Raw genomic sequence first — 24,752 nt, forward strand, 5'->3', positions numbered from 1 at the left:
GTTTGTTTGTTTTTTGAGACTGAGTCTCGCTCTGTCGCCCAGGCAGGAGTGCAGTGGCGCAATCTCAGCTCACTGCAATCTCCGCCTCCCGTGTTCACGCCATTCTCCTGCCTCAGCCTCCCGAGTAGCTGGGACTACAGGCGCCCGCCACCACGCCCAGCTAATTTTTTGTATTTTTAGTAGAGATGGGGTTTCACTGTGTTAGCCAGGATGGTCTGGATCTCCTGACCTTGTGATCCTCCTGCCTCGGTCTCCTAAAGTGTTGGGATTACAGGCATGAGCCGCCACGCCCGGCCTCCTTTTTCCTTTTTTTTTCCCCTGAGACAGAGTCTCACTCTATCCGCCCAGGCTGGAGCGCAGGGGCGCAATCTTAGCTCACTGCAACCTCTGCCTCCTGGGTTCAAGTGATTCTTGTGCCTCAGCCTCCCAAGTAGCTGGGATACAGGCGCCCACCATAGCACCTGGCTTATTTTGTATTTTTAGTAGAGACGGGGTTTCACCACATTGACCAGGCTGGTCTTGAACTCCTGATCTCAGGTGATCCACCCACCTCGGCCTCCCAAAGTGCTGGGATTACAGGTGTGAGCCACCATGCCCAGTCATAGTCCCAGTTACTTGGGAAGCTGAGGCAGGAGAATTGCTTGAACCTAGCAGAGGTTGCTGTGAACCAAGATCATGTCACTGCACTCCAGCCTGGATGACACAGTGAGAATCTGTCTCAAAAAAAAAAAAAAAAAAAAAAAAAAAGAAGAAGAAGAAGAAATGCTGTACACTCATGTTCATAGAATCATTATTCACAATAGGCAAAAATTGGAGGCAGCCCAAATGTCCACATACAGATGAATGGATAAACAGAACGTAGTATATTCTTTTTTATGAGACAGAGTCTCACTCTGTCTCCCAGGCTGGAGCGCAGTAGCACTATCTTGGCTCACCGCAGCCTCCACCTCCTGGGTTCAGGCGATTCTCCTGCCTCAGCCTCCTGAGTAGCTGGGACTACAGGTGGGTACCACCATGCTTGGCTAATTGTTGTATTTTTAGTGAGACAGGGTTTCACCATGTTGATCAGGCTGGTCTCGAACTCCTGACCTCCTGATCCTCCTGCCTTGGCCTCCCAAAGTGCTGGGATTACAGGCATGAGCCATCGTGCCCGGCCTAAAATGTGGTCCATTCTTTCAGCCTCACATCTGCAATTGGGAAAAAAAAAAAAAAATGTGGTCCATCCATACAATGGAATAGCATTCAGCCTTAAAAAGGAAAGAAAAAAAATTTTTGAGATAGTGTTGTTCTGTCACCCAGGTTGGAGTGCAGTGACATACAGCTCACTGCAGCCTTTACCTCCCCCAGGCTCAAGTGGTCTCCTACCTCAGCCTCCCAAGTAGGTGGGACTACAGGCATGTGCCACCACAGCCGGCTAATTTTTGTATTTTTTGGAGAGACAGGGTTTCACAATGTTGCCCAGGCTAGGAAAGAAATTTTGACACGTGCTACAACATGGATGAAACTTTAGGATATGCCGGGCATGGTGGCTCATGCCTGTAATCCCAGCACTTTGGGAGGCTGAGGCATGCAGATCACTTGAGGTCAGGAGTTTGCGACCAGACTTGCCAACATGGTGAAATCCCATCTCTACTAAAAATACAAAAATTAGCCAGGTGTGGTGGTGCGCACCTGTAAGCCCAGCTACTCGGGAGGCTGAGGCACAAGAATTGCTTGAACCTGGAAGGTGGAGGTTGCAGTGAGCCAAGATCCCACTGCCACTGCACTCCAGCCTGGGTGATAGAACGAGACTGTCTCAAAAAAAAAAAAAAAAAGAAGAAGAAGAAGAAGAAAGGAAAGAAAAAGGAAGGAGGGAGGGAGGGAGGGAAGGAAGGAAGGAAGGAAGGAAAGGAATTTTAGGATACTATACTAATAAGCCAGCCCCAGGTGGAGTGGCTTACACCTATAATCCCAACACTTTGGGAGACAAAGGCGGGAGGATCGCTTGACCTCAGGAGTTCAAGACCAGCCTGGGCAACATAGTAAGATCCTGTCTCTACTAAAAATAAAAAAAAATTAGGCCAGGCGCAGGTGGCTCCCACCTGTAGTCACAGCTACTCAGATGGCTGAGGCATGAGAATTGCTTGAGCCTAGGAGGCGGAGATTGCAGTGAGCTGAGATCACACCACTGCACTCCAGCCTGGGCAACAGAGCAAGTACTCTGTCTCAAAAAAAAAAAAAAAAAAATTAGCCAGGTGAGCACCTGTAGTTTCAGCTACTTGAGAGACTGAGATTGGAGGATCACTTGAGTCCAGGTGGTCGATGCTGCAGCCAGTTATGATCGTGCCACTGCACTTCAGCCTGGGCAAAAGAGCAAGACTCTGTCTCAAAAAACAAGCCAGTTACAAAAGGACAAGTAACGTATGATTCCACTTATATGAGGTACCTAGAGTAGTCAAATTCATAGAAACAAAGGAGAATAGTGACTGCCAGGGACTGGGCGAAAGGGAAACTGGGGAGTGAGTGTTTGATGGATACAGTGTTATAGGTTTGCAAGATGAAAAACTTCTGAGGTCAGGCATAGTAGCTCATACCTGTAATCCCAACACTTCGGGAGGCCAAGGTGGGAGGATAATTTGGGCCCCAAGATTCAGGACCACCCTGGGCAACATATTGAGACTCTATCTGTACAAAGAATACAAAAATTAGCCAGGCTTGATGGTGACTGCCTGCAGTTCCAGCTACTCAGGAGCCTGAGGTGGGAGGACCACTTGATACCAGGAGATTGAGGCTGCAGTGGTCATGCCAGTGTACTCCAGCCTAGGCAACAGTGAGACCCTGTCAAGAAAGGAGGGGAGGGGAGGTGAGAAGAGAGGAGGGGAGCCCAGGAGTTCAAGACCAACCTGGGTAACAGAGAAACCCCGTCTCTACAAAAAAATTTAAAATGTAGGTGGGAGTAGTGTTTCATGCCTGTAGTCTTGCTACTCGAGAGACTGAGGCGGGAGGATCGCTTGAGCCCAGGAATTCAAGGCTGCAGTGAGCTATGACTGAGCCAGGGCACTCTAGCCTGGGCAACAGCACAAGACCCTGTCTCAAAAAAATTAAATTTTAAAAGCGATCATATAGGTCCTGCTTCCTTTGTTGCACATTATGCTTATAAGAATCATCCAGGCCAAGTACGGTGGCTCATGCCTGTAATCCCAGCCCTTTGGGAGGCCAAGGCAGGCGGATCACCTGAGGTCAGGGGTTTGAGACCAGCCTGGCCAACATGGTGAAACCCCGTCTCTACTAAAAATACGAAAAATTAGCCAGGCATAGTGTTGGGTGCCTGTAATCCCAGCTACTCAGAAGGCTGAGACAGGAGAATCACTAGAACCCAGTAGGCGGAGGTTGCAGTGAGCCGAGATTGTGCCACTGTACTCCAGCCTGGGCAACAAGAGTGAAACTCCCTCTCAAAAAAAAAAAAGAATCATCCATCTTGCTGTGAGAAGATGTAATATCTGCTCTTTCATTCCTGTGTAGTATTCCATTGGCTGAAACAGCATAATTTAGCTGTCCATTCTACTTCAGATGGACATTGGGTGTGAGCTATTTCCAGCTTGGGAATGACATATATACGTGGTATTGTTATGAATATTCATGTCTTGAGAAAACTGCAATTATTTTTTGCGGGGGCAGAGAAGGTGTGCATGTGTGTGATTAAAAACAACAGGCCAGGCGCGGTGGCTCATGCCTGTAATCCCAGCACTTTGGGAGGCCAAGGCGGGCAGATCACGAGGTCAGATCGAGACCATCCTGGCAACACAGTGAAACCCCATCTCTACTAAAAATACAAAAAAATTAGCCGGGCGTGTTGGCAGGTGCCTGTAGTCCCAGCTACTCGGGAGGCTGAGGCAGGAGAATGGTGTGAACCTGGGAGGCGGAGCTTGCAGTGAGCTGAGATCGCACCACTGCACTCCAGCCTGGGTGACAGAGCGAGACTACGTTTCCAAAAAAAACAAAAAACAAAAACAACAACAACATTTGGCCGGGCATGGTGGCTCACACCTGTAATCCCAGCACTTTGGGAGGCTGAAGTGGTCAGATCACTTAAGGTCAGGAGTTTGAGACCAGCCTGGCCAACATGGTGAAACCTCGTTTCCAGTAAAATACGAAAATCAACCAGGTTTGGTGGCTTGCGCCTGTGGTCCCAACTACTTAGCAGGCAGAGGCTCGAAAATCCCTTAAATCTGGGAGGCAGAGGTTGCAGTGAGCCAACATTGCGCCACTCTCACGTGGGAGACAGAGCGAGACTCTTGACTCAAAACAAAACACAAATTCTTTTTATTTTGTATATTTTACAACATAAAATATATTATACATTATAAGCAATAACTCCCACTCCTCCACCCCCAACCCCTGGAACTCCTAATGTACTTTCTGTCTCTCTGAATTTGACTACTCTAGTTACCTCATATAAGTGGGATCATACAATATTTATCGTTTTGTGACTGGCTTCTTTCACTTAGCCTAATGTCCTCAAGGTTCATCCATGTCACAGCATGTGACAGAATTATTTATTTATTTATTTATTATGAGACAGAGTCTCACTCTGTTGCCCAGACTAGAGAGCAGTGGTGTAATCTCAGTTCACTGCAACCTCCGCCTCCTGGGTTCAAGCAATTCTCCTGCCTTAGCCTTCCGAGTAGCTGGGATTACAGGTGTGCACCACCAGGCCCAGATAATTTTTGTATTTTTAGTAGAGACAGGGTTTCACCATGTTAGCCAGGCTGGTCTCGAACTCCTGACCTCAAGTGATGCCTGCCTCAGCCTCCCAAAGTGCTAGGATTACAGGTGTGAACCACCGCATCCGGGTACATTTACATAAAAAAAATAATAAATACTAGTGGGTTGTTTGTTTGTTTTAGACAGTCTCACTCTGTCACCCAGGCTAGAGTGCAATGGCACGATCTCAGGTCACTGCAACCTCCGCCTCCCTGGTTCAAGCGATTCTCCTGCCTCAGCCTCCTGAATAGTTGGGATTACAGGCGCCCACCACCATGCCCAGCTAATTTTTGTATTTTTAGTAGAGATGAGGTTTTGCCATGTTGGTCAGGCTGGTCTCCAACTCCTGACCTCAAGTGATCCGCCCACCTCAGCCTCCCAAAGCACTGGGATTACAGGCGGGAGCCACCGAGCCCAGCCTAATAAATGCTAGTTTAAATGTATAAAAGTAAAATTAAAAATACGATTTTTACCCAAAGAACATTGAACACTGCATATATTTGCAACCAGGTGAGCATATACATATTTATTTATTTATTTATTTATTTATTTATTTATTTTAGATGGAGTTTCGCTCCTGTTACCCAGGCTGGAATGCAATGGCGTGATCTCGGCTCACCGCAACCTCCGTCCCCAGGGTTCAAGCGATTCTCCTGCCTCAGCCTCCTGAGTAGCTGGGACTACAGGCATGGGCCACCACGCCCAGCTAATTTTGTATTTTCAGTAGAGACGGGGTTTCTCCTCTCTTCCCGGGAGGCGGAGGTGACAATGACCCGAGATCGCGCCATTGCACTCCAGCCTGAGCGGCAGAGCGAGACTCTGTCTCAAAAAAGAAAAAACAAAAAAAAAGAGGCTGGTCTCAAACTCGCGACCTCAGGTATTCCGCCCGCCTTGGCCTCCCAGAGTGCTGGGATTACAGGCGTGAGCCACCGCGCCCGGCTAAAAATATATATTTTTAAGTGTCAGTGTGCAGAAAGGAGAGGGAAAGAAGTGAAAATAAAAAATGACTAAGTAACTGCTTAACTAAAATTTAAAGCTGTACGTGGAAACGTATAAAATCCACACTACTCCCTTGGCCGTCTTCCCCGGAACTGAGGCAGCAGGGACACCCCTCTCCCTGCCCTGGCCCACACCGGGCCTCGCGCTCAGGCAACGGGCGTGGACAGCCCGGCGGGCCTGCAAGGACCCCGCACAGCCAAGATGGCGGCGTCCGTGCGACAGGCACGCAGCCTGCTAGGACTGACGGTGACCCTGGCCCCGGGTTCTCGTGGCTACCGGGCGCGGCCGCCCCCGCGCCGCGAGCCGGGACCCTGGTGGCCAGACCCCGAGGACCTCCTGACCCAGCGGTGGCAGCTGGGACCGCGCTACGCGGCTAAGCAGTTCGCGCGTTACGGCGCCGCCTCCGGGGTGGCCCCCGGTTCGTTGTGGCCGTCGCCGGAGCAGCTGAGGGAGCTGGAGGCCGAAGAACGCGAATGGTACCCGAGCCTGGCGACCATGCAGGAGTCGCTGCGGGCGAAGCATCTGGCCGAAGAGCAGAAGCGTCAGGAGAGGTGCGTGCGTGCAGGCAGATGCGCGGGGCTGCCCTCTGTGCCCCGTGGGCCAACTGGTCCCCAAGCCGTGCCTACCCCATCGGGGTCACGTCGTAGCATCTGTATGTTGTAGATTTATATATTCGCTCACCTGGCCGCAAAACAAACTCAGAATAACAGTCTATTTAGTCATTCATCAGCAAGTCTTTTTTTTTTTTTTTTTTTTTTTTGAGACAGTCTCGCTCTGTTGCCCAGGCTGGAGTGCAGTGGCAAGATCTCGGCTCACTGCAACCTCCGCCTCCCGGGTTCAAGCGGTTCTCCCGCCTTAGCCTCCCGTGTAGCTGGGATTACAGGCGTGCACCACCACGCCCGGCTAATTTTTGTAATTTTTAGTAGAGACGGGGTTCCACCGTGTTGGCCAGGTCACTCCGTACTTCAAGTGATCCACCCGCCTCAGACTCCCAAAGTGCTGGGATTACAGGCGTGAGCCAACGCGTCCAGCCATCATCACCAAGTATTTACCGAGCGCATACCTTGTGCAAGACCCTGTCCTAGGCTGGGCGCGGTGGCTCATGCCTGTAATCCCAGCTATTTGGGAGGCCGAGGCAGGCCCCCAAAGGGCCCTTAATATCAGATGGCGACAGCGGACTATTAGGAAGGTAAAAGAGTGAAGAGTGCGTGCCTGAGGGCGGCTTTGGTTTGGGAAGCCTCAGGCCTCTCTGAAGTGATGTTTAAGCAAAGCCCTGAATAACCAGACTTAGCTATGGGGTGATCTCTTGGGTAAAGAGTTCCTGGTAAAGGGAACAGCTGGGGCAAATGCCCTGAGATAGGATGTTGCCTTAAAGAACAGCCAGGAGGTCAGTGTGGCTGGGGAAAGTTGCTGGCAGGAAGGTGATGGGTCCTGGAACCAAGGGCAGAGGTCGGATACAGAGGCAGGTCTGAAGGACCAGGGGCATCTTTTTTTTTTTGAGGCAGAGTTTTGCTCTTGTTGCCCAGGCTGGAGTGCCGTCTCAGCTCACTGCAACCTCCGCCTCCAGGGCTCAAGCGATTCTCCTGCTTCAGCCTCCCGAGTAGCTGGGATTACAGGCACCTGCCACGACGCCCGGCTCATTTTTCGTATTTTTAGTAGAGATGGAGTTTCACCATATTGGCCAGGCTGATCTTGAACTCCTGACCTCAGGTGATCCACCCACCTCGGCCTCCCAAAGCGCTGGGATTACAGGCGTGAGCTACAGCGTCTGACCAGACCAGGGGCATCTCTTATAGATAATGCCACATCCTGGAGGGTGAAGCGGGTAGGTCGAGTGTGTTCCTGGTGTTTAACCTTCTTGTTTTCCCAACAGCCTTAAGAGGAAGAAGGGATTGCCCTAATTTTGGAGATGAGGAAACTGAGGCTTGGTGAAGCCATGTGTCTGATCACCCAGACAGGGAACCATGGAGCAGGGACTCCTGTTTCTGCCCCTCCTCAGCCAGATGACCGTTATAGGGCTTAATTCTTCACTTTTCAAATCCTTAAATGAGGCTGTCACAAAAAACGAGATCATGTCCTTTGTAGGGACATGACAGGAGCTTGAGACTGTCATCCTTAGCAAACACAGGAACAGAAAACCAAATACAACGTGTTCTCACTTATAAGTGGGAGCTAAATGATGGGAATGCATGGACACACAGAGGGGAACAACACACACTAGGGCTTTTTGGAGGGTGGAGGGAGAGGATCAGGAAAAATGACCTCTGCGTACTAGGTTTAATACCTGGGTGATGAAATAAATCTGTACAAAAAAACCCCCATGGCACAAGTTTACCTGTTTAACAAACCTGCACTTGTACTCCTGAACTTAAAAAAAATGGGGCTGTGACTGGTAGCTACAAACTCAAGGATTGGTGGGAAATGTCTTTCTTGCTTTCACTCCTGTGCCTAGAATTGGGCCTGGCCTCTGTACAGGAGATGCTCAGCAGTGTCTGTGGAATAGAGGTGTGAAATTACCCATGGGAGTGGCACTTGGCTTGCTCATAGGCAGCTCAGTGAAATGTTGATTTGGCTTTGGCACCTGGGGTTTACTGGGGCTTGACACACCCTTGTGATCAAATTCATGCACAAGTAACTTTCTCATCTGTTCCTGTTCTTCACTTGTCAAGGGCTTTTCCTGACAGTTCATCTACAGGGGGAGTTGAGGAGGCAGGCCTGTAGGCAAAGGCCTATCGGTGAGATATAGGTGGGTGGGCTCTGCCCTGGCTGAGTACCAGTGTCACAGCCCACTCTCCCTCCCCTGCAGGGAGCAGCACATCGCAGAGTGCATGGCCAAGATGCCACAGATGATTGTGAACTGGCGGCAGCAGCAGCGGGAGCGCTGGGAGAAGGCCCAGGCTGACAAGGAGAGGAGGGCCCGACTGCAGGCTGAGGCCCAGGAGCTCCTGGGCTACCAAGTGGACCCAAAGAGTGCCCGCTTCCAGGAGCTGCTCCAGGACCTAGAGAAGAAGGAGCGCAAGCGCCTCAAGGAGGAAAAACAAAGACAGAAGCAGGAGGCGCGAGCTGCTGCATTGGCTGCAGCTGCAGCTCAGGACCCAGCAGCCTCTGGGGCACCCAGCTCCTGAGGCTTTGTCCCTTCCCAATAAAGCCTGCTACTTGGCAGTACCCCTGAAGAGATCTGTGTCCTCTCAAGGTGTGCCTCTCTGGGTCCCCTGGTTCCTCCTTCAATACTTAAGGGCTGGGGAATCCCCCACTTGGCTCTACTCAAAAGGGGACAGGGACTCTAGGCCCTGCTGACTAACTGGAGCTTCAGGGGGAGGAAAAGGGGGGTGCAATGGGCAAATAATGGAGAAGCAGATGGCAGAAGAGAAGGCGGCTTCTGTTTACCAACATTCATCTCCAGTAATTAGCCAATTACAGGGCTGGTGCAGGAGGGGGGAGTATAGCCAAAACAGACTGTGGTGATGATGGTGGGGGCTGGGGAGCAGCAGTCTTTGCAAGGTTGGGCTGGGGTCCACTGCCTGGAAATGGCACACTGGGGGAGGAGACACTGGGAGCCTCAATCTGCAGGGTCTCACAGACTCCTCTCCCCCTTCCCGGCACCCGGCACCATGCCTGCCTGTGCCCAGCCAGCCCCCAAACCCAGACAGGCAGGCGCGGGGAGCCCCAGCAGGTACAGACCATAGGGCTGGTTTTTAAAACTTTATTCACTTCAAAACCTTTATCAGAGACACGGTTCTGTTCTGGGGTGGGGGTGGCCTTGACACTGAGCTGATGTTAGCCCTTCTCCAGGCTGGAGGCCAAAGCCAGACTGGGGAGAGGGCCTTGGGCCTTTTAGGGCTTGCCCCAGATGGAAAGATTTGGGCAAAGTTTGGGGCTCCAGCTTCCTCTCATCCTAGAAGAAGATGGGGTGGGGAGGGGTCCTCGGGTTCTTCGGAGGATGGAGAGGCAAGCAGCCGCCTTTCCATCTGGCCGCAGGGAGCTGGGACAGAGGCCAAGAGGGGCCCATCTGTCGCCTCCCAGTCCTGCCAGCTTCTCTGAGCAGGCTGGGCTGGGGAGGAGGATGGGGGGACAGCTGTCTGGCCCGGGTCTTCTCAGACCGAGATGGGAACAGGGGCCACTTTAGGAGGACAGGAAGCTGGACTGTTTGCTTTTTTTTTTTTTTAAGGTTTTTGATTTTTTTTTCCATTTCTTAAATAAACATGAATATATATATATTTTTCTTTTATAAAACTTTCATGGAGTAGGGGTAGGGTGAGGGCTTGGGTGGCCTGGCTTCCTGGCATCACTCGTCATCAAAGTTCTGACTCAGGAGGAAGTTGGCAGCCAAGTTCTCATTTTTTTCACACGCGAAATAGGCCTGGATGACCAGGCTCTCTGGGAAGCCTAGGGCCTTCAACTGTGGGAAGATGGGTTAAGTGTGAGCAGCAGAGGGTAGGGGTCCTGCCCACCCGCAGTCACCCCTCAGCCAGGCCTCTTACCCTCTCTATAGCTTCCTTCTCCTGCGGCGTCACCTGGATGTAGTTCATCTGCGGGGCCTCCTCTCCTATGGCGCCCACCTCCCCCTCCACATCTGAGATGTCCGCCAGCTCCCCAGGGGGCTCGTTCAGCATCTGGATGAACTGCTCCTGGTGCCGGCTGATTTGCTGCAGGAGAGGGTGGGGAAGGGAAGGTAATTCACAGCCCCTCCTCTCCCCAGGTCATCAGAGCCCTTGCTTTTTCATTCAGTCAGGCAAATATCCAGAGGAACCTATTCTGGCCAAACACAACATAGCAGTCAACACAAGCCCTGCCCTGGAGGAGCTGATGATGGGCTTTTAAATGAGCCAAGAAATAGGCCAGGCGTGGTGGCTCACACCTGTAATCCTAGCACTTTAAGAGGCAGAGGCAGGTCAAGATCACTGGAGGTCAGGAGTTCAAGACCAGTCTGGCCAACGTGGTGAACCCCCCATCTCTACTAAAAATACAAAAAGTAGCCAGGTGTGGTGGCAGACGCCTGTAATCCCAGCTAGTTGGCAGGCTGAGGCATGAGACTGAACCCAGGAGGCGGAGGCTGCAGTAAGCCACTGAACTCCAGCCTGGGCAACAGAGCAAGACCCTGTCTTGAATAAATAAATAGACAAATAGGCTGGGCGCAGTAGTTCACACCAGTAATCACTTGAGGTGATTTGAGACCAGCCTGGAGTTGGAGACCAGCCTGGCCAACATGGTAAAACCCCATCTCTACTAAAAATACAAAAATCAGCTGGGTGTGATAGCACGTGCCTATAATCCCAGCTACTCAAGACGGCTAAGGCTAAGGTAGGAAAATCACTTGAACCTGGGAGGCAGAGGTTGCAGGGAGCTGAGATAGCGCCACTGCACTCCAGCCTAGGCAACAAAGTCTCAAAAATAGTAAGTAAGTGAGCCAATAAATGAACCAGACAACTGCAGGTGTCTGGCTAGGAAGGAACTGCAGACGAGGGCTGGAGGACAGGCCTGCAGTATAGGGGATGCAGAAGGTTTCCCCCAGGTAAAGCAAAGAGCAAGTGCAAAGGCCCAGGGTGGATGCATCTGGGAAGTCTCAGAAACAGAAGCAAGAACAGAGTGAATGTGGCTAGGCACAGTGCCTCACACCTGCAATCCCAGTACTTTGGGAGGCTGAGGCAGGCGGATCACCTGAGCTCAGGAGTTTGAGAGCAGCCTGACCAACATGGAGAAACGCCGTCTCTACTAAAAATACAAAATTAGCAGGGCATGGTGGCACAAGCCTGTAATCCCAGCTACTCCAGCGGCTGAGGCAGGAGAATCTTTTGAACCGAAGCAGTGGAGGTCGCAGTGAGCCGAGATTGTGCCACTGCACTCCAGCCTGGACAACAAGAGCAAAACTCCATCTCAAAAACAAACAACAACAAAAAAACAGAGCGAACAAGGGAAGGGGGAGGAAGCAGACAATGACACCAGAGAGGAAGGCCCAAGTCAGACCCATTTTCTAGAGCAGGGGGAAGCCACGATGGTGACAGTTACAGGGGAAAAGACGTGGTCTGTGGATCTTTTAGAAAGGTAAACTTGGCTGGGTGTGGTGGCTCACACCTGTAACCTCAATAATTTGGGAGGCAAGGCAGGAGGGACTGTTTGGGCCCAGGAGTTCAAAACCAGCCTGGACAACATAGACTGTGTCTCTATTCCCACCCACCAGCCACCAAACCAAAAAAAGTGAACTCATCTGGGTGTTGGGTTTAGGTATCTGGAAGTTCGTTTGTTCATTTTTGTTTCTGTTTTTTTTTTTTTTGAGACGGAGTCTCGCTCTGCTGCCCAGGCTGGAGTGCAGTGGCGCGATCTCGGCTCACAGCAAGCACTGCCTACCAGGTTCACGGTGTTCTCCTGCCTCAGCCTCTCCAATAGCTGGGACTACAGGCGCCCGCCACCACACCCGGCTAATTTTTTGTATTTTTAGTAGAGACGGGGTTTTACCATGTTAGCCAGAATGGTCTCAATCTCCTGACCTCGTGATCCGCCCGCCTCTGCCTCCCAAAGTGCTGGGATTACAGGCGTGAGCCACTGTGCCCGGCCTTTGTTTCTGTTCTTTTTGAGACAGTCTCACTCTGTCACCCAGGCTGGAGTGCAGTGGGGCAATCTCAGTTTACTGGAATTTCTGCCTCCTGGGTTCAAGCAAGTCTCATGCCTCTGCCTCCCGAGTAGCTGGGACTACAGTGGCCTGCCACCATGCTCAGTTACTTTTTGTACTTATAGTAGAGACAGGTTTTTGCCATGTTGACCAGGCTGATCTAAAACTCCTGACCAAGTAGTCCGCCTGCCTTAGTCTCCCAAACTGCTGGGATTACAGGCACGAGCCACTGTGCCCTGCCTGGGTATCTGGAAGCTCTCATGCAACTCTACTATTGTCTACATTTGACCATTTTCGCATTAAAGCAGAAAGTGCTTTTCAGTTATCTGCCTCATGATGGAAAGTGGACTGCGGGACTGTGCAGTGGCAGAGGCCCAGGAAGAGGCTGCCAGGGAGCTGGAGTGCAGGAGGCGCTGAGTGGGAAGAGCAGACAGGACGAGGGATGGACCCCAGCAGGTCCCCAGGGCCTGGGGCCGAAGCAACCCCAGGCTAGTCCTTGCAGAGATTGGGGAGGACTGAGGAGGTCTGTTCTAAGTCTTAGAAGTCTAGTCTAGAGAGCACTTTGATGGAGAGATTAAGCCAGCCATGGAGTGTGGCATTCAGAGAGGCCTGGGCTGGCTACATAGATGTGGGGGTTCCCATACAGACTGAAGGCCCCAGGACATTATGAGGGAGGGCTGAGTGCAGATGAAGAACAGGATCGAGCAGGAGGAGCCGGAAAAGGACTGAGAAGTGAGGAGAATGGGCAGACAGCAGGGTCCTGAGCCAAGACCGGTAGGCACTTCACCAAGGACCCAGAGGAACCTGCTTGCAGCTGGGGGGTCACTCCCCCACTCTTCCTGTGAACCTTCAAGGGCAAGGTGGAGCCTCACAGAGCAGAGTCATCCCAGAGCCAACTGGGGCACAGCTGTCCTGGGTGATGTCATGCCACCTTACAGACATTTACGCAGCACCATCTGTATGTGGAGCCAGAGCCAGAGCCCCAGCCCAGGACCCTGAGGCAGCAGGCAGACACATACATTACCAGTTGTATGACCCTGGGAATGACAGGCTGCTCTAAGCTTCTGGTGTCTTCTTCTGTGGGAGGTGATGTTGACAGCACCCACATCTCACAAGATGGTTGGGAAGACTGAGAAACCGTGGGGATCAACAGGTCACAGGAAGCATGGGGGCGTGGGGGAAGCATGTGCTTAGTCCTGCTTTCCAGGCCTAGAACAATTCCTACATGTTATGGACTCTGGTGCCCACAGGGAACAAAAATGGTGGCTGCCATGGCTCCCTCTGCCCTTGGGATCACACCTGCAAAAGCTGAGGGTTCTCCTGGCCCAGCTGCTGGAGCAGAGCGGGCAGCAGCGCAGGGTTCTGCTGAATCACCTGCCGCATGTTCTGGAACTGGGGCTGGTCCCGCAGGAACTCCAGGGGGTTCTCTCCTGCTGATAGTAGGAAGGGGTGCAGTCAGACACCATGCCGGGCTCCTAGGAGCACTGCGGGGTGGAGTGTGATGTGAGTCAGGTACCTGGAGGGCAGATGCAGCACGTGCACACCCACCTGCTTCCGTGGCCGGCTGCTCGGATACCTGGCTCTCCTGGACAGAACCGTGTTCCGGCTCGGGGCTCCCAGGAATTCCCTGTCAGGGGTCCTGTTTAGTTCTAATGCACAGACCTCCTGCTGCCACCCTCCTCCATGCCCTGGCTGGACACAGATGAGGCCTCGGCCCTGCCCTCCAGAGGCCCACCCACCACTCACATCCAGCCTCCTGTGGGAAGCCTTTAGTGGCTAGAATCACTACCCAAAGGCTCTTCAGGGCAGGTTTTGCCTTCCCAACCGCCCATCAGGGCAGTGAGGCCCGTATACACCCTCAAGGCCTTCCCAGGAGGCAGCAGCCCCACCTCACCGTGAGCAGATACTCCACGGCTCGGTGGGGGTTGTTGTAGCTGGCTCTCAGGGCGGCCACGACCCGCTCCCGCTCATAGCCCATGGACATGATCTCCGTCAGCATCGTCTCATACTCAGAGCCCGTCACTGTGGAGGGAGCAGAAAAGCCTGGGTCACCAGGAAGAGGAAAGGGCAGCTCCCAGGCCCTCCCGCACCCAGACAAGGCCCAGCTGATGGCTGGGGCACCCAGTCGCCTCTGCCCTGGGGACCACCCACCCACCTAGCGTGGAGGCCGCGTCTTCCTCTCGCCCGCTGCTACCTGAAGAGGGAACAGAGCTGCAAATTCAAGAGAGAGAAATCGGACCCTGGCTTCTGGCGGCTTGCCCTCCCTCCAGGTGTGTGGGCCACTTATGTGGACACTGGAATGTGCTAGGAAGACAGGGCCCAAGCTGGGACTGCTGCCCCGCCTTACCCTGACACAGACTCTGGGGACGTCGTAGGGGCGGATTCCTCTGATGGGCTCTTGTCCTCTCTGGCGGCAGGTTGGGGATGGGACATGCCTGAGGTGGGGGCAGGCGGGAAGGATGTAGAGGACTCTGGGGCAGCTGTGGGTGAGGCCTCTGGGGGTGCTGAGGTACCCTGGCCGGCTTTGGTCTGCGACAGCAAGAAAAAGGGAGCTGGCATCAGCAACCCTATCAGACCCAACAACCCGCTCCGCTGTGGCCCTGCCCTGTTCATGGCTAATCTCTCCTGGGCACACAGGCTCTTTGCCAGCTCCCCTGCTCGTCCCTCCCAGCCAGCACACGTCACCCACCTTGGTCACCATGACGACCACAAAGTTCTTCTCATCGATGCGATAGTCCCTGATAGGGACATCATCGCTCAAGATCTTGCCGGCATAGATGAGTTTCTGTCCAGCCACGGGGAAAGCATCACGACCCTTCTCAGCTTCTATCTTCTCCTTTAGCACCTTCACCTAGAAGAAGTAGTACAGACAGTCACTGGAGACCCCAAGATTCTCTCTTCTAGTTTAGGATGGAGAAGCTGCAAGCCCTGATGGCAGAGAGGCAAGCATGCTGGAATTTTTAAGCTTTCTCAGCATCTAAAGCATGCTAGATAAGAATTCATTCAATCATCATGCCATTCAACACAGTATTTATTTATACTAAACACCTATTACGTGCCAGGTGCTGTTTTAGACATGGAGGCCACAGCACAGAACATAACACAAGTCCCTGCTCTCAATGAGAGAACACTAATGTGAAGAAAACGTTAATTTCAGGTGGCATAAAGTATGATAACAGAATAAAGGGGACAGTCCCCCACTCTACACTGTATCTTGGACAATAACAGTGATTAATAGTTCACAGTGATATTTTTTTTTTTAAAAGACAGGATCTCACTGTTGCCCACACTGGATTGAAGTGGCACGACCACAGCTCACTGTAGCCTCAAACTCCTGGGCTCAAGTGGTACTCTCACCCAGCCTCGGGAGTAGCTAGGGCTAAAGGTGCACACCACCACACCAGGCTAATTTTAAAAAAATTTATTTTTGTAGATAAGAGTCTCCTTATGTTAGGCTGGCTGGTCTCAAACTTCTGGCCTCAAGCAATCCTCCTGCCTACGCCTCCCAAATCATTAGGATTACAGAGGCATGAGGCACCATGCCTGGCCAATAGTGCTACTGTAAGTGTGTATGTGGCATACCTTTTAAGCTTCCTATGAAATACATTTAATTGGCCTCCTTTTATTTATTTATTTTTGTTTCTTCTTTTTGTAGAGAATGGGGTCTCACTGTGTTGCCAGGATGATCTTGAATTCCCAGGCTCAAGCGCTCCTCTTGCCTCTGCCTCCCTAAGTGCTGGGATTACAGGCGGAAGCCAGCAGGCGACAGGTTCATTTGATATTTTGAGAAAACGGAGGCACAGAGAGGTTAACTTGCCCAAAGCCAAACCGTTGAGCTGATCAAAAAATGTGTGTTTCCTTTTCTACAAAAAGTGGACTTCAATGTCTCCCTCACTGTGCAAAAAGTGCCAAGTACCCAATAGTCATTATGTTTGAATTAGGTCCTAATTCTATTTTTGACTAAAAAAGCAGCATAATATTTATATAGTGGACGCTCACACGAGGCAGAACCGAATGTGAATCCCAGCTCTGACATTACATGTGTGACTGTGACAAAGTTCCTTAACCCCAAGGTTTCCACATCTGTAAAATGGTCAGAGGTCCCCAATGACAAGCCCGTTCTGCAGAGCAGTAAAACAACACTAAAACACTCGATGACTGATAAAAAATAAACGCCCAACAAACACGGACCACCAAAATTATAAAGACTGAGATCCCTTTATTATCATTAACATCGTTGTTGTCGTCACTACTCGTTATCTCCTGGTCATTACTCCTAGATTCCACCACCAGTGTCCCCAGGAGAAGCCTGCAAAGCTGAGAACGTGGAGCCCAGTCCTGGAGAGCTTGGCCTGCCCAGGCCTCCGAGCCTGTGACTCCCGCGCCCCGCGAGAGCGCTGACATTGGAGCCGGGACCTGGCCAGAGGCCCGGGGGTGGGGCCTCGCCCGGAGACCGGCCCAGGAGCGCCGCCCGATCCGCTGGGGACTGGGCTAAAGACCATCGGGGGGTCCAGGAAAGTCGGGCAGGTCGGGGGTCTGGACAGGGCCGACCCGCGCCGTCCTCCCTGCCCCTCCCGTTGGGATCCTAGTCTCCCCGCCCCCACCCCATCCCCGGCACCCGTCACTCCCGCCCCCGGGCTCTGGCCTGGCCCGCACCGTCTCGTCAGGCTCCATGCGGATCTTGAAGGTCTGCTGCTGCAGCGTTTTGAGCGTGATGGTGACGGCCATGGCGGGGCCCGAGCGACGCGGCGGCCCCTGGATCCTCACACAACATGCAACTCACGCCGCCGCCATCTTAGCGCCCAGGCGCGCCGCGCCGCGCGCCGACCACTTCCGGGGCAGGCGATGCGCGCGCTGACCACCGGCGCACGTGACCTGTGCGCACCCTCCTTGGCCTTTATGGGCATGCGCACGAGCGCGGTGTCGAGCGAGGCATGCGCAGACTAAACTCCGCGTTGTGGGCGTGGGCGGGGCTTCTCATTCCGCCAGCACACGAGATCTCCAAAGTGACGCCATGTCCGTTAGCGGTGACGTCACGGGAGTGCAATGGCGCGATCTCGGCTCACTGCAACCTCTGCCTCCCGGGTTCGTGCAGTTCTCCTGCCTCAGCCTCCCGAGTAGCTGGGATTACAGGGAACCCCCACCATGCCCTGATAATTTTTGCATTCTTAATAGAGTCAGGGTTTCACCATGTTGGCCAGGCTGGTTTCCACCTCCTGACCTCAGGTGATCCGCCCGCCTCGGCCTGGCAAAGTGCTGGGATTACAGGCACGAGCCACTGCACCTGGCCCCGAGTTTTATTCTGGCAGATAGGGCAAAGTGGAAGTTACTCAAGACTAGAAATACCTGAAAGGCCACCAAGCAGAGGAAAAAAACCTTACATTGGTAGCAGGGGCAAGGTGCCATTTTGTAGCCTCATCCATTCTTTAGGGATCCGGATTTTTGGAATGAACCTACTATTTTAATTCCTGGGTCTCCCGCCAGGAGTACTTTGTTGTACTATCCCCAATCTGACCCCAAAAGTATTTAAAGATGTTAACTTTCAAAGCCTCACGACATTAAAAACAGAATTCTCCCTTGGATCTGCCAGTCCTAGAGGCATCCCAGAGGGGTTGGGCTGAGCCACAGGACCCCAAAGGAATAGAAGCATGAAGGAGGCCAGTTTAAGAGGCAGGGTGAACCAGATTAAGCCATTGTAGGCCAGCCTGGGCAACAGAGCAACAGTCTATCTTAAAAATAAAACCAATAAACAGAACCAAAACTTACCAGTTAGGTTCAAGGATTCAGTAAATTAATATGTGGAGTATTTACGGCAGCAACAGTCATTCCCCCGTTGGTTTTGAGGGTTATGGGGTAAATACGGGTCCCTGGAATCTTGTGGAACAGTTAGTAACCTCTCTAGCAACAGCTGAAAAAGGAGATATACTGGAAACCCTCCCCACCCCCAAAAAGACCACTGCTGGGTTTCCTGAAGTCTGTCTTTCCCCAAAAGGAGACACAGGAGGGAGACACAAAACTTAATTTAATAGAAATTTTGTTTGTAGTTCTTACATTCTCAGTGTGAGCCAATCTGGGACCCACTGCCCCACCCAGAAGTGGCCCAGTCCTGGGGGCAGGGGAGAAAGGGCGGGGTGAAATGAGAAGAGCCCCATTCTTCCTCAGTGCTGGGGGGTTGGAGACACCACCCCCTTCTCCTGCCCCCCTCTGGGCTCCAGGAAGGAGAGCAGATGAAATTTCAGGCCTGCAGCTTCTCCACACCACTGCCCCCCAGGTTGGAGGGGAGCTAAGAGATATGGTGAGAGAAGGGGACAGAGGCAAGAAAAGATGTTGATCAAGAAAGATGAGAACCAGGGGTGAGGGCTGAAGGAGAATCAAAGATAAAACACCAGTTAAAAAAAAAAAAAAAAAAAAAAAGGCGGGGGGCGGGGGGGGAACAGTGGAGGAGGGGACAAAACCAAAATCCACCCCAAATCCGAACCAGCCTGGAAAAAAATGAAAGTTCTCGAGTCTCACAGAGACATTATTTGGCGCGGCCAGCTCTGCGGCAGGAGCGCTCAGGCCTCAGTCCAGCCCTGGAGGCAGGCCTCTCTACAGCTCATCCTTGGCCTGGCCGGGGACATCTTCCTCCTCATCTTCCTCCTTGTCCTCCTCATCCTCCTCATCCTCATCTTTGTCCTCATCGTCCTCCTTGTCCTCTGCCTCCTCCTCCTCTTTGCGCTTCTTGTCTTCTTCCTCCTCCTTAAGCCTCTGCTCCTCGTCCTGTTTGTCCTTCATTTGTTTCTCTGCTGCCTGCAGGCAGAGCACACACCTCAGGGCCTTGCACCCTGCCTTCCCTGCCCGCCCCCCACATCAGGACCAGGACTCACCTTTGTCACGCCCCACGTCTCATTGCCAAACTCCTCGGCGTATGCCTCATCGTTGGTGATAAGGAAGTTGTCAAAGATGGTGCCAGACTTGACCTGGAGGATGAATGGGAAGGATGGTCAGAGGTGACACCCGATAGCCCTTCCTTTGGACAGGGTTTCCACCTGTGTTCCTATAACCACTATACCCTGCTGCCTGCATCTGCAGAGAAGACAAGGAACGCTGCTGACATTGCAGTTAAAAAGATGGAGAGTCCGGGCACGGTGGCTCACACCTGTAATCCTCACCCAGAGGCCAAGGCGGGTGGATCACAAGGTCAGGAGATCGAGACCATCCTGGCTAACACGGTGAAACCCCGTCTCTACTAAAAATACAAAAAATTAGCCGGGCGTGGTGGTGGGTGCCTGTAGTCCCAGCTACTCGGGAGGCTGAGGGAGGAGAATGGCGTGAACCCAGGAGGCGGAGTTTGCAGTGAGCGGAGATCGGGCAACTGCACTCCAGCCTGGGCGACAGAGAGAGACTCCATCTCAAAAAAAGATGGAGAGATGGCCAGGCACAGGCTCACGCCTGTAATCCCAGCACTTTGGGAGGCCATGGTGAGCAGATCACTTGAGGCCAGGAGTTCAAGACCAACCTGGGCAACATAGTGAAACCGTCTCCACTAAAAAAAAAAAAAAGCCCGGTGTCTGTGGTGGCACATGCCTGGTATGCCTGTAATCCCAGCTACTCAGGAGGCTGAGGCAGGAGAATCGCTTGAACCTGGGAGGCGGAGGTTGTGGTGAGTCAAGATTGCATCATTGCACTCCAGCCTGGGCAACAAGAGTGAAATTCCATCTCAAAAAAAAACAAAACAAAACAAAAAAAAAACAACCCAGCGCTGTGGCACATGCCTGTAATTCCAGCTGTTCGAGAGGCTGAGGCCTGAGAATCACCTGAACCTGGAAGGCAGAGACTGCAGTAAGCCGAGATCAAGCCACTGCACTCCAACCTGGGTGACAGAGCAAGACTGTCTTTATATTTTAAAAAAAAAAAAAAAAAAAAAAGGATGGAGCGACTCAGGTGTTGTACTGCCCGGGTTCAAACCCCAGCTTTGTGGTTTCCTGCCCCCATGACCTTGGGCTACTGACTTCAGTTCTCTGCACCTGTTTCTTCTGTTTCTCACTCTCTTATATTCAGGTATTTTTCAGGTACCTACTAAATGCCAAGAAATGTCTTGGGCACAGAAGGTATTTCAGTGACCAAAAAAGACAAAAATTCAGTCCCAGCTTTTTTTGAAACAGGGTCTCACTCTGTCACCCAGGCTGGAGTACAGTGACATGATCATGGCTCACTGCAGCCTCGATGCCCCAGGTTCAAGTATCATCCTCCTTCCTTGGTAGCTTGGACTACAGGTATGCACGACATCTGGCTAATTTTTAAAGTTTTTGTAGAGGCTAGGCACAGTGGCTCAACCCGTGTAATCCCAGCACTTTGGGAGGCTGAGGCGGGCAGATCACCTGAGGCCAGGAGTTCGAGACCAATCTTGGCAACATGGTGAAGCCCTGTCTCTACCAAAAAAAAAAAAAAAAAAAAGGCTGGGTACGGTACGGTGGTTCATGCCTGTAATCCCAGCACTTTGGGAGGCTGAGGCCGGTGGATTATGAGGTCAGGAGATCGAGACCATCCTGGCTAACATGGTGAAACCACGTCTCTACTAAAAAAAAAAAAAAATCAGCCAGGCGTGGTGGCAGGCGCCTGTAGTAGCAGCTACTCGGGAGGCTGAGACAGGAGAATGCCGTAAACCTGGGAGGCGGAGCTTGCAGTGAGCTGAGATCGCACCACTGCACTCCAGCCTGGGCGACAGAGCAAGACTCGGTCTCAAAAACAAAAAACAAACAAATTAGCCTGGCATCCATAGTGGCACATGCCTGTAATCCCAGTTACTGGGGAGGCTGAGGCAGGAGAATCGCTTGAACCCAGGAGGCGAAGGTTGCAGTGAGCTGAGATCGTGCCATTGCACTTGAGCCTCAGCAACAAGAGTGAAACTGCGTCTCAAAAAAAAAAAAAAAAATTTGTAGAGATAGGGTCTCCTCACTACGTTGCCAAGCAAGGTTGTCTAACTCTTGGCCTCAAGCAATCCTCCTGCCTCAGTCTCCCAAAGTACTGTGATTATAAGGGTGAGCCACTGTGCCCAGCCTCAGCTAACTAAGTGGGTTACCTGACCACCTTCTAGTTCTTTGGGGGTATTTAAAGAAGTTGATTTGCATAAAAGTACTTGGGGAAGTACTTAGTTCACAAGAAGTACAACCTCAAAAGCATTGCTGTGAGGACTCCACAGGGACAGACCAGGAAGTACTGTTTACAAAAAGTACCATTTTTGAGTCAGACCCGCCTGGGGTGCGATCGTATCCTGTCACTTTCCCCTTGGGTGATCTTATGCACTTGAGGTACCCCAGGGATCCTCCTTTTTCCTCCAAGTCTCACCTGCCAGAGGTCCAGGCCCAGCACACCAAAGTTATCATAGGCATAGATACTGGGATCAGGAGAGTACTCGGGATTGTCAATTTCTGGGTGGATCCAAGTGCCCTTGTAATCTGGGTTGTCGATCTGCCGGGGCTTCCACTCACCCTGCAGAAGGAAGAAGGGAACTAGAGGGTGAGTAAGGTTGGTGCACTCCCCACTGTGAGCCCCAGCCCTGCTCAGAGCCCCAAACTCACCTTGTACTCAGGGTTCTGAATCACTGGGGGTTCCCACTCTCCATCCATCTCTTCATCCCAGTCCTCGGGTTTCTTAGCATCGGGGTCAGGGATATGCTCGGGCTTGTCCCAGTCCTGGGGGGTAGATGAAGAGGTCAGAGTTGGCCCAAATGTCCTCACACCCTCCAATGTGGAGAGCAGAGCCCCCACCCAAACACCAACCTCAGGCTTGGAGTCTGTGGGATCATCGATCTTGGCCCGCTCATCCCAGTCTTCAGGTTTTGAAGCATCAGGATCCTTTATCTTCTTGGGTGGCAGGAAGTCCCAATCGTCTTCCAAGGAGCCCGACTCCACCTGGCTGTTGTCAATCTTCACCTCATAAGTGTTGTCTGGCCGCACAATCAGTGTGTACAGGTGTGTAAACTCATCATCCTGAAAAAGGAAGAAGGTGAGCAGCCCCCCCTCAATCAGGCTGACCTCTGAACCTCCCCATGACACCCATTTGCCACCACCCCCAGGCACACCTTGCAACGGATGTCCTTGTTGATCAGCACGTTTTTGCCCTTGTAGTTGAAGATGACGTGAACCTTCTTGGTGCCGGGGCCACAGATATCAGGACCTAGATGTGAAGCAGATCCAGTTAAAAGTCAGAGACTACCCACCATTTCGAGTTCCTCACCCCTCTTTACAAAAGGAAGACCTGGTTCCTAAACTCGGGTCTGTCAAGGCTGAAAAGAGAAACTCAGACCCTGATTCTGTCCTGAATGGGTTGTGGGTGAAGCCTTAAGTTTAAATTAAAAAAAAAAAATCAGTGCTCTAGAACTCAACATCCTCATTTGTAAGATTGGGAAATAACTATATACAATGACACAAATTAATTAACAGCCTAGATCTGCGATCATAACGCAATAAATTGTTGCTGTGACTTAATTCTTTTAGCGCCCCTTCCAAAGACAATCATAACTATTAAGAAAGTCAATGGGGTCTGGGTCTCCCTCCAACTAATGGGACAGAGGTCAGCACCAGGAAGCAGCCCCTCACCAAACATGATGTTGTATTCTGAGTCTCCGTGCATGTCCGTCTGGTCCAAACTATTAGGAAACAGCTTCACATAACCGCCCCCACAGTCGATGTTCTGCTCATGTTTCACCGTGAACTGCACCACCAGCGTCTGGCCTTTGTTGCTGAAAGGCTCGAAACTGGCCGACAGAGCATAAAAGCGTGCATCCTGGCTTGTCTGCAAACCTGAGACGGGACGGTAGTGTGGTCACCGTTGGGTCCTGACCCGCGAGGACCCTCGATTTAGACGATACAGACGACTCCCCCACTTCCTCCACCTGCCCTGCTCCTAGGGGACTGTCCCGGCTGTGTGTGTGCGGACAAGGACTTCTGCCAGGAAGTCCTCGCGGATCTGAGCACCCACTCCTAAGCTCTTACCTTTATCTTTCTCCTCGTCACCGTAGAACTTGCCGGAACTGAGGACGAATTTGCCAAAATCTGACTTGTGTTTGGATTCGATCCAGCGGGAAGTCCACCCGTCTAAGTGGGGGGTTAGAGAGTTAGGTCAGCGCGGCTCTGCTAATCCCCCCCACACCAAGCATCTGCGGAGAACCACAAGCTGCTGGGGACAGGGAAGGAGATCCCCGACTCTCCCCACCCCAACCTCTAGTTGACACGTCGGGTGCCTTCAGCGATCCTCGGGCGAACCCTAACTCCCGCCGCGGGAGGCCGCTACGCCTTCCGCGCTCCCCAGGGACGCAGAAGAGGGATCGCCCGCAGCTCCAGTCGCCGGGGACCACTGTGTTGGCCCTCTAAGCGGTAATTACGGGAGACGACGCAGATCCGGGATGGGGGGCCGGCCGCGTCGTCGGGACGGCCTCGAGGTGGGACCAGGCGTTACCTCCGTCCAGAAACTGCTCCTTGAAGTAGACGGCGGGCTCGGCGGCGGCCAAGCCGAGGAGGCCGAGCAGCAGCGGCACGGATAGCAGCATGGCGGGCCGAGGGGGCGGCGGCGCGCGGGCCCTTTAAAACGACCCTCCGGCGGCGGCTCTGCAGTACGGACGGACGCCGCCGCCCGCCTTGCATTTTTATACCCACCCGCCTCTCAAACCAACCTGACCCAGCCCTTGGGCCCGCCCCTGACACTTTATCATTGGCCTGCGCCCACGGCCGTCTCTTTCCATTGGACCTTCGTCGGTTCACTAGGTTAGGCTGCGCCTCGGAACGCTGGGTTCCCAGATGGCCGATTTCTATTGGCCTCACCACTGACCAATGATGGTCGACCACGCGTTGTGGGGGACGCCCACTGGTGGGGTGGGGGCCGCGAGCCCCTCAGGCCAGGTCATGTGACCAGACCTGAACCTAAGACCGCCCTTGCCCGTGCGCGTCGTTCCCCATCTGGGCGTTTAAAGAACCCGCGGGAGCGCAGGTGTTTCCACGCGGGATCGGGACCCCGCCTCAGCTTCTCTTCCTCCCGTTCCCTCTAGGTGGAGGGGCTGGGCAAGGCTTTCCTAGCCAGTTCTTATCTTGCATTTGGGAACCAGCACCCCACTGCTGCTCCCCCACCCCCGCCCAGGATAGGAGAGAGCTCATGGGTTGGGGCCCTGGGGCTACGCTGCACCCCGGTGCTACAGCCACGCGGGCCAGTGGGAAGAATGCCAGCCCTCTCCTCATTCTGCCCCTAGGGCCCTGGCAGCCTATCAGACTGCTGCTGTGTGACTGGGGCAAGTCACTTAACCTCTCTGAAGTGACAGACGTTCCTGAGCAGACAGAGGGGGTGACCCTGGCCAGGTGCTACCCAGCAGAAATGCTGTTAACGTTTTTAAAGCTGGCCTGGGACAAGAGGGGAGGAAGACTTAACGATG

General features: G+C 52.7%; 4 protein-coding genes across 13 annotated transcripts in view; 2 read left to right on the plus strand and 2 right to left on the minus strand.

Annotated features, from left to right (window-relative positions):
* Positions 1-8,917, plus strand: part of GADD45GIP1 (GADD45G interacting protein 1) — an 82,212-nt gene extending 73,295 nt beyond the window's left edge. For all 6 annotated transcript variants that reach the window (XM_050770750.1, XM_050770755.1, XM_050770752.1 and 3 more), the window contains exons 2-3: positions 5,939-6,293; positions 8,549-8,917. In XM_050770750.1, coding sequence (XP_050626707.1) covers positions 5,944-6,293; positions 8,549-8,867 — 669 coding nt within the window. In that variant the 5' untranslated portion in view covers positions 5,939-5,943 and the 3' untranslated portion in view covers positions 8,868-8,917. The remainder of the gene's footprint in view (positions 1-5,938; positions 6,294-8,548) is intronic.
* FARSA (phenylalanyl-tRNA synthetase subunit alpha) overlaps positions 1-24,752 on the plus strand; it is a 93,481-nt gene that overhangs the window by 52,584 nt on the left and 16,145 nt on the right. The gene's annotated exons all lie outside the window — the stretch shown is intronic.
* RAD23A (RAD23 homolog A, nucleotide excision repair protein) lies at positions 9,434-17,152 on the minus strand. 5 transcript variants are annotated; one of them, XM_050770629.1, is made up of 9 exons: positions 17,006-17,152; positions 15,039-15,200; positions 14,697-14,878; positions 14,505-14,560; positions 14,244-14,371; positions 13,898-13,976; positions 13,724-13,779; positions 10,224-10,388; positions 9,434-10,141 (listed from the first exon to the last, which is right to left on the minus strand). In XM_050770629.1, exons 1-9 carry the CDS (start codon positions 17,075-17,077, stop codon positions 10,028-10,030), a joined length of 1,014 nt encoding a protein of 337 aa, XP_050626586.1. In that variant the 5' UTR covers positions 17,078-17,152; the 3' UTR covers positions 9,434-10,027. The 5 variants fall into 5 exon arrangements, with proteins under 5 accessions (XP_050626586.1, XP_050626584.1, XP_050626585.1 ...); XM_050770627.1 differs by having other exon boundaries at positions 13,649-13,779; XM_050770628.1 differs by having other exon boundaries at positions 13,724-13,782.
* Positions 18,355-23,976, minus strand: CALR (calreticulin). Its single transcript, XM_050770556.1, has 9 exons — positions 23,789-23,976; positions 23,326-23,427; positions 22,930-23,133; positions 22,413-22,507; positions 22,111-22,320; positions 21,910-22,023; positions 21,677-21,820; positions 19,216-19,308; positions 18,355-19,138 (listed from the first exon to the last, which is right to left on the minus strand). Exons 1-9 carry the CDS (start codon positions 23,877-23,879, stop codon positions 18,938-18,940), a joined length of 1,254 nt encoding a protein of 417 aa, XP_050626513.1. The 5' UTR covers positions 23,880-23,976; the 3' UTR covers positions 18,355-18,937.

The sequence above is a fragment of the Macaca thibetana genome, chromosome 19 (assembly GCF_024542745.1).
Source record: "Macaca thibetana thibetana isolate TM-01 chromosome 19, ASM2454274v1, whole genome shotgun sequence".
NCBI lineage: Eukaryota > Metazoa > Chordata > Mammalia > Primates > Cercopithecidae > Macaca > Macaca thibetana.